The sequence below is a fragment of the Panulirus ornatus genome, chromosome 2 (genome assembly GCF_036320965.1).
Source record: "Panulirus ornatus isolate Po-2019 chromosome 2, ASM3632096v1, whole genome shotgun sequence".
Lineage (NCBI taxonomy): Eukaryota > Metazoa > Arthropoda > Malacostraca > Decapoda > Palinuridae > Panulirus > Panulirus ornatus.
This window is the reverse complement of record NC_092225.1, coordinates 92512169-92524668: the sequence shown is the minus strand read 5'-3', so window position 1 is coordinate 92524668 and position 12500 is coordinate 92512169. Positions and strand designations below refer to the sequence as shown.

The following is a 12500-nucleotide window of genomic DNA, read 5'->3' as shown; positions in this document are numbered from 1 at the left end:
TATCATTTTATAAATTTTATATATATATATATATATATATATATATATATATATATATATATATATATATATATATATATGACGAAAATTATTTATACTTATGCTAATCACAAGTGAAATGAGTGAACCTCTCTGAATCGTTTTGTTTGAGTAATGAGAAGAATGAATATTTCTGAATCATTGTGACGTATCCAGGGCAGACTTAGGAATTACGAGGAATTACTGGAAGCATTGGTGACGTTTTCTTTATTTCAAACAAAAGCTGTGCGTCTTCCTAGTAAGATAAACAAACACCTTCTCCCCTCCTGTTTTATTTCATAGATCATAAGTGCTCCTTTGCCTGCCTCAGTGTGAGTACAGTCCATGTTGTGAGCCCAGGTCTTCAGTAGAAGGCTAAAAAGCTCTCTTTAAACATCATTTTTTTTTTGTGACGTGATGCGTTTTTTTTGTGACGTGATGCGTTTTTTTTGTGACGTGATGCGTTTTTTTTTGTGACGTGATGCGTTTTTTTTGTGACGTGATGCGTTTTTTTGTGACGTGATGCGTTTTTTTTCGTGACGTGATGCGTTTTTTTTTGTGACGTGATGCGTTTTTTTTTGTGACGTGATGCGTTTTTTTGTGACGTGATGCGCTTTTTTTGTGACGTGATGCGTTTTTTTTGTGACGTGATGCGTTTTTTTGTGACGTGATGCGCTTTTTTTTGTGACGTGATGCGCTTTTTTTTTTTGTGATGGGGAGACTTGTGACGTGATGCGTTAAGCTACCCAGACAGCTTGGTGTGTGTGTGTGCGTGCGTGTCATTAGAATAGGATTAATGATTTGTGATTACTTTGTGGGTACTTTGTGTGTGTGTGTGTGTGTGTGTGTGTGTGTGTGAGAGAGAGAGAGAGAGAGAGAGAGAGAGAGAGAGAGAGAGAGAGAGAGAGAGAGAGAGAGAGAGTGTTTGTTCCGTCTCTTAACTTTTTTACATTTATTTACCTTGCCTTTACCCTTATCAGCTCACACACACACACACACACACACACACACACACACACACACACACACACACACACACACACACACAAACACACCCTCGTTTAAGTCAAGTACCCATTAACAGAGCAACCCTGAGGGGAGGATGAACAGTTAGGGTTGGGTGTAGGCCATACGCCTCACCCAAGGATTCGAACCCCATCCTGGCTGGCCCGACTCCAGGCAGGCCCATGGTGACTCATGGTCAGCAACACCAACCGCTACATCATGGAGACCCATGTGTGTGTGTGTGTGTGTGTGTGTGTGTGTGTGTGTTTAAAATGAAAGGAAAAGGGAAGGGGAATGGAGACAACGTGGGGTTTGGAAGAGAGAGAGAGAGAGAGAGAGAGAGAGAGAGAGAGAGAGAGAGAGAGAGAGAGAGAGAGAGAGACCTGAAACAGGTGAGAGGGGGAAGCTGAAGAGGCAGGGAGAGAGAGAGAGGGAATGAGAGAGAGAGAGAGAGAGAGAGAGAGAGAGAGAGAGAGAGAGAGAGAGAGAGAGAGAGAGAGAGAAGAGGAGGAGTATTGGGAGTGGTCTGGTAGTGGCGAGGGAGGGAGGGAGGGAGGAGGAAGGAGGGAGGGAGGGAAGGTGAGAGAGGAGGAGGAGAGGGAGGAGTGGAGGGCCAGGGCAAAAGGGGTATTGAGTCGCCGGGCCATCAGGAGCTCCACCTGAGCACCGCCGGGATAAAGGCAAGACTCAAGGACGCATACAGATCCCGGCCAGTTAACGAAGGACTCCGGCTTTTCAGCGGGTGGCGAGCGAGCGAGCGAGCGCCCTCCCTCCCTCCCTCCCTCCCTCCATGGCACCGCCAATTACCAGGGGAGGTGGTGGGGGTGAGGGGCGGTGGCGGGGTGGGTGGGGGGGGGGAGGTAGGGAGTGGGTTGGGGTGGGTTGGGAGGTGGGTCAGTGTGGGTCTGGGGGTGGGTCAGAGAACACCGTAATGATCGCCTTTCACATTACCATGGAAACTGATTAGGTTAAAAAAAAAAAAGGACCCGACCCGAGGTGCCGTGAAGGCGTTAGTTCGCGTTAGAACGGGTGGGATTTTCGCTAATGTTGCCCTTTATTTAAAGTTGTTTTTGATGGTGTGGTTTACGTCTGTAATGCCCTTCATTGTTGCGGGGTGGTGGGTGGGAGGGTGGGGTCGCATTTTCATCGAGCGAGCATAGAAAATGAGAATAATAGATTATATAATAATCTTCATTTGATGGAATGGAAAAGCTCGTACATGGTTTAGCTCGTCATTAAATCATCCTGGGAGATAATGAACCTAGAGGACAATTGTTGTAGAGGGCTTTTAGCCTTATTTTCACTTCCACATTTTACACGCATGGAGAATGACATCCAATTTTCCCATACGGATTTGGTCATGCACACGCGCGCGCGTTTGTGTGGTTCTCATATCAGAAGGAAAATAAGGGTACATCATTTTAAAGCACAGCTATTCAGCAAACGAAAATGAAGGAAGTCGCGGTAAATCACACGAAAGCGGATGAAGCATTTGTTTACGAATGTTTTACCATCCGTAAACCGGATTGAAAAATACATGTAAATCTCTTATCGTTATCAGACGTTCACTTGTTAGTAGAAAAAGACTGATTGAAGAGGGCGAGAAAGAGAAGAGTTAGGATGGAGGGGGAAAAACGAAGGTAAAGGATATATACCGCTGGTTAAATTATGAATTGATTATATATATATATATATATATATATATATATATATATATATATATATATATATCCATAAATGCTACATACAAATCCATTTGCTTTTCTAAGTATTTCTCACATACATTCTTCAAAGCAAACACCTGATCCACACATCCTCTACCACTTCTGAAACCACACTGCTCTTCCCCAATCTGATGCTCTGTACATGCCTTCACCCTCTCAATCAATACCCTCCCATATAATTTACCAGGAATACTTAACAAACTTATACCTCTGTAATTTGAGCACTCACTCTTATCCCCTTTGCCTTTGTACAATGGCACTATGCACGCATTCCGCCAATCCTCAGGCACCTCACCATGAGTCATACATACATTAACTTACCAACCAGTCAACAATACAGTCACCCCCTTTTTTAATAAATTCCACTGCAATACCATCCAAACCTGCTGCCTTGCCGGCTTTCATCTTCCGCAAAGCTTTTACTACCTCTTCTCTGTTTACCAAATCATTTTCCCAAACCCTCTCACTTTGCACACCACCTCGACCAAAACACCCTATATCTGCCACTCTATCATCAAACACATTCAACAAACCTTCAAAATACTCACTCCATCTCCTTCTCACATCACCACTACTTGTTATCACCTCCCCATTTGCGCCCTTCACTGAAGTTCCCATTTGCTCCCTTGTCTTACGCACTTTATTTACCTCCTTCCAGAACATCTTTTTATTCTCCCTAAAATTTAATGATACTCTCTCACTCCAACTCTCATTTGCCCTTTTTTTTTTCACCTCTTGCACCTTTCTCTTGACCTCCTGTCTCTTTCTTTTATACATCTCCCACTCAATTGCATTTTTTCCCTGCAAAAATCGTCCAAATGCCTCTCTCTTCTCTTTCACTAATACTCTTACTTCTTCATCCCACCACTCACTACCCTTTCTAATCAACCCACCTCCCACTCTTCTCATGCCACAAGCATCTTTTGCGCAATCCATCACTGATTCCCTAAATACATCCCATTCCTCCCCCACTCCCCTTACTTCCATTGTTCTCACCTTTTTCCATTCTGTACTCAGTCTCTCCTGGTACTTCCTCACACAAGTCTCCTTCCCAAGCTCACTTACTCTCACCACCCTCTTCACCCCAACATTCATTCTTCTTTTCTGAAAACCCATACAAATCTTCACCTTAGCCTCCACAAGATAATGATCAGACATCCCTCCAGTTGCACCTCTCAGCACATTAACATCCAAAAGTCTCTCTTTCGCGCGCCTGTCAATTAACACGCTGTCTCCCGCGTTTGCGAGGTAGCGCAAGGAAACAGACGAAAGAAATGGCCCAACCCACCCCCATACACATGTATATACATACGTCCACACACGCAAATATACATACCTACACATCTTTCCATGGTTTACCACAGACGCTTCACATACCCTTATTTAATCCACTGACAGCACGTCAACCCCGGTATACCACATCGATCCAATTCACTCTATTCCTTGCCCTCCTTTCACCCTCCTGCATGTTCAGGCCCCGATCACACAAAATCTTTTTCACTCCATCTTTGCACCTCCAATTTGGTCTCCCACTTCTCGTTCCCTCCACCTCCGACACATATACCCTCTTGGTCAATCTTTCCTCACTCATTCTCTCCATGTGCCCAAACCATTTCAAAACACCCTCTTCTGCTCTCTCAACCACGCTCTTTTTATTTCCACACATCTCTCTTACCCTTACGTTGCTTACTCGATCAAACCACCTCACACCACACACTGTCCTCAAACATCTCATTTCCAGCACATCCATCCTCCTGCGCACAACTCTATTCATAGCCCACGCCTCGCAACCATACAACATTGTTGGAACCACTATTCCTTCAAACATACCCAATTTTGCTTTCCGAGGTAATGTTCTCGACTTCCACACATTCTTCAAGGCTCCCAGGATTTTCGCCCCCTCCCCCACCCTATGATACACTTCCGCTTCCATAGTTCCATCCGCTGCCAGATCCACTCCCAGATATCTAAAACACTTTACTTCCTCCAGTTTTTCTCCATTCAAACTTACCTCCCAATTGACTTGACCCTCACCCTACTGTACCTAATTACCTTGCTCTTATTCACATTTACTCTTAACTTTCTTCTTTCACACACTTTACCAAACTCAGTCACCAGCTTCTGCAGTTTCTCACATGAATCAGCCACCAGCGCTGTATCATCAGCGAACAACAACTGACTCACTTTCCAAGCTCTCTCATCCCCAACAGACTTCATACTTGCCCCTCTTTCCAAAACTCTTGCATTCACCTCCCTAACAACCCCATCCATAAACAAATTAAACAACCATGGAGACATCACACACCCCTGCCGCAAACCTACATTCACTGAGAACCAATCACTTTTTTTTTTTTTTTTTTTCCCAAAAGAAGGAACAGAGGGGGCCAGTTGAGGATATTCCAAAAAAGGCCCAGTCCTCTGTTCTTAGCGCTACCTCGCTAACGCGGGAAATGGCGAATAGTTTAAAAGAAGAAAAAGATATATATATATATATATATATATATATATATATATATATATATATATATATATATATATATATATATATATATATATATGAATAATGAATAACGGAGTTACCCCAATACATCAACTATTTTCTGGCCTACATCCAAGCTTGATTAATTTTAATTATAGTACTTATTATTAGATCAGTTAAATCATAGCCTAATTGTTAGTTGAGTTAAATCATAGCCTAATTGTTCCTTCACTGCATGTTTAGATGTAATTAATGCTTTATGATTTCTTATCATGTTATTCCTCGTTAGATCTCTATTTTTAATGTAGTTCACCGTAGTAGCAACATAAACTGTAGAAGTTGATCAATGCTTTTTGATAAGAGCTTGTGTTCCTTCTTTGTTAGGCGATAGCCCTGAATATTTGAAGATCCAGCTCCGATATTGAGGACATCTGAGATCTTCAGTATATCTCATAGAAGTGATGTATTTTTTTATACGTATGATACGCATATTATATGTATAGTCATTCCATTTAGTGTATGTCTTTGACATATAATAGTAGAACGGATCTCGGGGAGAGATCGGGGGTGAGTCGTCATAGAAAACGGTTTAATTAACGGACACTCGTGAATTCCGTATCAGGTTGACATCCACCGTTAGGAAGACCATATCTCATGATCATGGAAGGTTGCTTTGGATGATTATTACCACGCAGACTTCTTTCTCTCCTTTTGAAATGATATTAGTATCATGGAAGGTTGCTGTGGATTACCACCACGCAGACTTCTTTCTCTCCTTTTGGAATGATATTATTCCTTCGTGATGGTAAGGATGAAGTGGGTAGATGGCTCGCAACGCCAGGCGATAATACCCTCGGAGTTTGCTGCTTTCTGCCAGAGTTCTGGAAGGCTACGGGTTTCCAGCTTGGCCTTCACCTTCCGTCTGCCGTACATAAGCAGCGTCACATGTTGGGGCTGCTCGTGGTCTGTAGGAAGTAGGTAGATGTAGATGTGGCTCGGTTGCTGGCAGTCGTGGGGTGGATTTATATAGCAAGTCGGTTTGAACACGAGTATCAGCTCGGGGTAAATAATAATGATAATAATAATAATAATAATAATAATAATAATAATAATAATAGTAATAATAATAAAAAGATGATAATGATAGTAATAATGAATACTGATAATAAGTAATGCTGATAATGATAAAGATGATATTTGATAATGATAAAAGTGATTAGTGATAATGATAATGATAATAATAATCTCAAGAGCTCCAGTCTGCCTGGCGTGGTTCACAAGCCCTTTTTGACGGGCATGTTTCTGAAAGTCTCCCATTCCCCCCATCTAGCGAGATGTTTGCGATGGGCGTCGATGGGGGTTAGTTAACCAGGCCAGGGGCGTCCTGCCTAGTGACGGACGGGGAGGGAGGGAGGCGTGCGTGAGGGAGTTGAACCTCACATCCTCCACGGGGCGGGTGGCGAGAAGGCCTGGAGTGAGTAACCTTTGGTGGATATGCCGTCCCCCCCATGACGCCCATTACTGTCTCGTGTTCGAACTGTATTGGGAACGACAGACAGTGAAGAAGTGCGCCTCACCTGCCTGTAGAAGGATGGTGACTAGGAGCAACGAGGGACTTGGCCTCTTCATCTTGGGTACCACCCTTGGATCCCGGCACCACCACTTCGTCAGTAGGGTGTGTCGGCGTGGGCGTGGTGGTGTGGGCGGCTTGTTGCGGTGTGGGTGGCCTCGTTTAGTGGGCGGCTCAGTGCAGTGTGGGCGGCCCTGCGCGCGAACCTGGTCAGGAATAGATGAAAAGGGTGAACAGAATTTCAAGAGTATATATATATATATATATATATATATATATATTTGGACAATCACATGTTTACCAAATAGCGTCCTAGCTTCGTCTCTTCGATGTATATCAACTGACTGTTATATTTCTTTCTTGTGTCTCCCCTGATGATGTGATTATTACACGAAAGTGCACTTGGGAACTTTTCGTGTTTCATTTTCTCCGTGGACTCGTAGGAATATATATATATATATATACATATATATATATATATATATATATATATATATATATATATATATATATATATATATATATATATATATATTATCCCTGGGGATAGGGGAGGAAGGATACTTCCCACGTATTCCCTGCCCTAAAGGAGCCATCCTTACCCTGCACCCACGTGGAACGTAGCTTTGAATCCACAGAAACTCCGTAGTAGGGATGATATATAACCCTAGGACTCCCTTTATATGGTTCCTGCAGCTTTGGGGCTGCGTTCCACGCGGGAGCAGGGTGATGTGTCTGCTCTGAGGCGAGAAAGTTGTCAACGATTCTCTACATTTTTTTGGTCTATTAACACACACACACACACACACACACACACACACACACACACACACGTATATATATATATATATATATATATATATATATATATATATATATATATATATATATATATATATATATATATATATATATCTTTCAAACTTTTTTCTTTCAAACTATTTGCCATTTCCCGCATTAGCGAGGTAGCGTTAAGAACAGAGGACTGGGCCTTTGAGGGAATACCCTCACCTGGCCCAATTCTCTGTTCCTTCTTTTGGAAAATAAAAAAAAAAAAAAAACCGAGAGGGGAGGATTTCCAGCCCCCCGCTCCCTCCCCTTTTAGTCGCCTTCTACGACACGCAGGGAATACGTGGGCAAGTATTCTTAATCCCCTATCCCCAGGGATAGTATATATATATATATATATATATATATATATATATATATATATATATATGTTGGAAAGGATTACAATTTTGCGCGTGATCAAGTATATTCCTATGAGTCCACGGGGAAAATGAAACACGAAAAGTTCCCAAGTGCACTTTCGTGTAATAATCACATCATCAGGGGAGACACAAGGAAGAAATATAACAGTCAGTTGATATACATCGAAGAGTCGAAGCTAGGACGCCATTTGGTAAACATGTGATTGTCCAAGACAGTGAACGAGCGTTATCACAAACGCTCCACCCTAAACTACGCCTCATCTTCCCGGTCATCCGTCCTGCCAGAAGCAAATGTATGATGCAAACCACATAAAGCACTCGGAACAGTCAGAACACTGGCTGCTTGGCAAACGCAATCATTCTTTTACATTCCATTCTCGGAGCAATGGGAATGAGTCCTGTATACCAGATGCTGCCCAGTGATGCCAGAGCGATGTAAGCCGAAAGATGGAAATTCTCACAACAAACTTCTAACGAACGTAAAATAGGGAATGCATAGAATGTCACATAAGTCCTAAATATCAAAGAGCTTCATTACAAATTACAAGCCGGTTTTTTTTTTTTTTTATAAATGTGTGCTTTTTCTTTTTATTATTCCAAGGTACTTTTACACCTCGTATATAAGTTCATAAATCAAGTTCATTAACTGCAGTCACAAACGCATTTGACAGATATGTGTTTATAATTATATTTCACTAATTGAAACCTTGATGAAAGAAGCAATTAATTGAAAATTGTAAGGAATTCGTGGATTTTTTTTTTTTTTTCTTTTTACAACCCTTGGTCCAACAATTTCATGAACTACATCCATCAAATTTTCAAATACTCTATATAACCATCTTTATGGCTCAGTCTAGTTTTACTTTACGAATTTCATTTGTAACATTCCTTCCAACTGTTCGAGGAGGGAAAGCCTTTGCTATGCCTTCCATGTCTTGTGCTGCCTTTGAAAAGGGACTCCTTTTCTTATTTTCCTGCTTTTAAGGGGAACTATTTTTTTTGTTTATAAGTAGCGTTACAGCCAGAGCACCTCACATCGACCTGGGGTCTGTGAGATCTTTATGTAACTGTATGTCAGTCTGTAACTCATCGTCGTGTCATGACATTTTTAGGAAATGGAGAATATTAGGACAAATTTAATGTTAAGGTTGTGTAAAAAGTGAGGTGACTGGGGAAAAGTTTAGACAGATAAAGGTGAAAAGAGAAAGTAACAAAAGTCCTCAGTTCGGCCATATTAGTACAAAATTTATCAAGTGTATGTGTCCATGGGCCCCACATGTATATAGTGAGGGTGTATACATATGTGTCCATGGGCACCACATGTATATAGTGAGGGTGTATACATATGTGTCCATGGGCCCTACATGTATATAGTGAGGGTGTATACATATGTGTCCATGGGCCCTACATGTATATAGTGAGGGTGTATACATATGTGTCCATGGACCCCACATGTATATAGTGGGGTGTATACACATGTGGTGGTCTTAGAATAATTATCTTCAGCACCTGAAGAAGGTGTTATAAAGAATTTTTTTTCGGTTGGTGGATGTAACTTACGTTGACGCTGGCTCGTAATGACCCCTGGCAGTTGGTGAACAGGCCTTAAATAAACCCAGCCAGCCAACTGGCCAACCATCTGCGTCAACGCTCAGGTTTCCCCCAGACGTATCACCAACACTTTCGAGTCGGAGCGAAAACAGAGGAAACATTTTTTTTTTTTTTTTTTTTTTGGTATCTTTTCGGCTGATTCGTTATCTGTGTAGGTGTTACCGGACTGCAGTCGCCTGCCTGCCTGCACGAGGTTCCAACGCGAATGAAGAGTGAACCTTTGGCGTTAGATTAAAGAACTTCTCACTGCGAAGGAGTGCATCACTTCCCTGCTGCTGGTATGTAGCGCAGCCTCAGAGAAGCAGGTTTGAATCCTGGTCGAAGTAGTCTGTCCAAAGTCAACCCAGCTCTTTATCTCCCACTAGCAGCTGGTCGATAAAATGGTACCTGGCTTAGGCTAATGTATATATATATATATATATATATATATATATATATATATATATATATATATATATATATTATCTGCTCATGCTTTTTCTGGTTCGCTCCGAACTTACCTGTTTAGAAAAACATATTTTCCTCTTTATGTAAATGCTCAAAGATAACGAATCTCGGCAATACATAGAATTGAACTAAAATATTCATCTTAAAAACTGCGCATTTGACGGCATTAGTTTCACCCACTCATCGGAATATATATATATATATATATATATATATATATATATATATATATATATATATATATATATATATATATATATTATCTCGGAAAGCAAAAATGGGTATGTTTGAAGGAATAGTGGTTCCAACAATGTTGTATGGTTGCGAGGCGTGGGCTATGGATAGAGTTGTGCACAGGAGGATGGATGTGCTGGAAATGAGATGTTTGAGGAAAATGTGTGGTGTGAGGTGGTTTATCGAGTAAGTAACGTAAGGGTAAGAGAGATGTGTGGAAATAAAAAGAGCGTGGTTGAGAGAGCAGAAGAGGGTGTTTTGAAATGGTTTGGGCACAAGGAGAGAATGAGTGAGGAAAGATTGACCAAGAGGATATATGTGTCGGAGGTGGAGGGAACGAGAAGTGGGAGACCAAATTGGAGGTGGAAAGATGGAGTGAAAAAGATTTTGTGTGATCGGGGCCTGAACATGCAGGAGGGTGAAAGGAGGGCAAGGAATAGAGTGAATTGGATCGATGTGGTATACCGGGGTTGACGTGCTGTCAGTGGATTGAATCAAGGCATGTGAAGCGTCTGGGGTAAACCATGGAAAGCTGTGTAGGTATGTATATTTGCGTGTGTGGACGTATGTATATACATGTGTATGGGGGTGGGTTGGGCCATTTCTTTCGTCTGTTTCCTTGCGCTACCTCGCAAACGCGGGAGACAGCGACAAAGCAAAATATATATATATATATATATATATATATATATATATAATGGTCAAACTCACGACATTATATACTCATGAATTTTGGTTAATTATGGAGGTGATTAACATCAGTGAGATGCAGTTTTCTGTGACCAGTTGTACTCGCTTAGATTTTCCTAGTTGTGTATGTGTGTGTGTGTGTGAGAGAGAGAGAGAGAGAGAGAGAGAGAGAGAGAGAGAGAGAGAACCTTTCCGTATCCCGGCATCTGCTGACCCAACCTCCCCGTGGATTTCGGCTTTCCAATTATTAAGTTACATTTTTCTCCATGGGTTTGAATGGGAGGCTTTATACACCTGCACCGATTATCTCCATTAATGAGAGGCCACAGGTAATCGGTAATTAATTGACCCGATGACTGAGGCAGAGCAGAGCATGGTAAAACTCACTCAATAACCGATGGAATGAAAGTGAGGCTTTATATCGTGTAATGCGAAGAAAAGAAAAGAAAAAAGATTTATAATTCAAACGCTGCATTATAGTTTGCAAGTCTGCGTATAGTATATGCTGGTGAGATCTGCGTATAGTATATGCTGGTGAGGTATAGTGATATATGCCAAGTCTGCGTGTATACTGGTGAGCTACAGTGATATATGCCAAGTCTGCGTGTATATACTGGTGAGCTACAGTGATATATGCCAAGTCTGCGTGTATACTGGTGAGCTATAGTGATATATGCCAAGTCTGCGTGTATATACTGGTGAGCTACAGTGATATATGCCAAGTCTGCGTGTATATACTGGTGAGCTACAGTGATATATGCCAGGTCTGCTTGTATAATGGTAAGCTACAGTGATTTATGCCAAGTCTGGGTGTATACTGGTGAGCTACAGTGATATATGCCAAGTCTGTGTATATACTGGTGAGGTACAGTGATATATGCCAAGTCTGCGTATATACTGGTGAGCTACAGTGATATATGCCAAGTCTGTGTCTATACTGGTGAGGTACAGTGATATATGCCAAGTCTGCGTGTGTACTGGTGAGCTACAGTGATATATGCCAAGTCTGTGTATATACTGGTGAGCTATAGTGATATATATAGTTGAGGTATAGCGGCTGTGTGCGGTGAGCGATGGTGGGGGTTACTTTTAGCCCGAGTGAAATAGATTTAATTTTAGACCTAAGCTAGACAAGGGGGCTCTAGTCTTCGACAGCCCATTCTCAATTGTGAGCTTAGTAATGTAGATCAGGGAAATGATGATGATGATGATGAACATAAGAGTAACGATAGCAGAAGAGAAAGGGTGATAGAAAGGGAAGGAAAGAGAAAGATAGGGTATGTTTGAAGGAATAGTGGTTCCAACAATGTTGTATGGTTGCGAGGCGTGGGCTATGGATAGAGTTGTGCGCAGGAGGATGGATGTGCTGGAAATGAGATGTTTGAGGACAATGTGTGGTGTGAGGTGGTTTGATCGAGTAAGTAACGTAAGGGTAAGAGAGATGTGTGGAAATAAAAAGAGCGTGGTTGAGAGAGCAGAACCTCGAGGGTGTTTTGAAATGGTTTGGGCAC

General features: G+C 41.8%; 1 protein-coding gene across 2 annotated transcripts in view; it reads right to left on the bottom strand.

Annotated features, from left to right (window-relative positions):
- Positions 1-12500, bottom strand: part of LOC139758380 (uncharacterized) — a 326365-nt gene that overhangs the window by 58027 nt on the left and 255838 nt on the right. For both annotated transcript variants that reach the window (XM_071679698.1, XM_071679709.1), the window contains exon 2: positions 6804-7002. In XM_071679698.1, the coding sequence (XP_071535799.1) occupies positions 6804-6855 (52 nt within the window). In that variant the 5' untranslated portion in view covers positions 6856-7002. The remainder of the gene's footprint in view (positions 1-6803; positions 7003-12500) is intronic.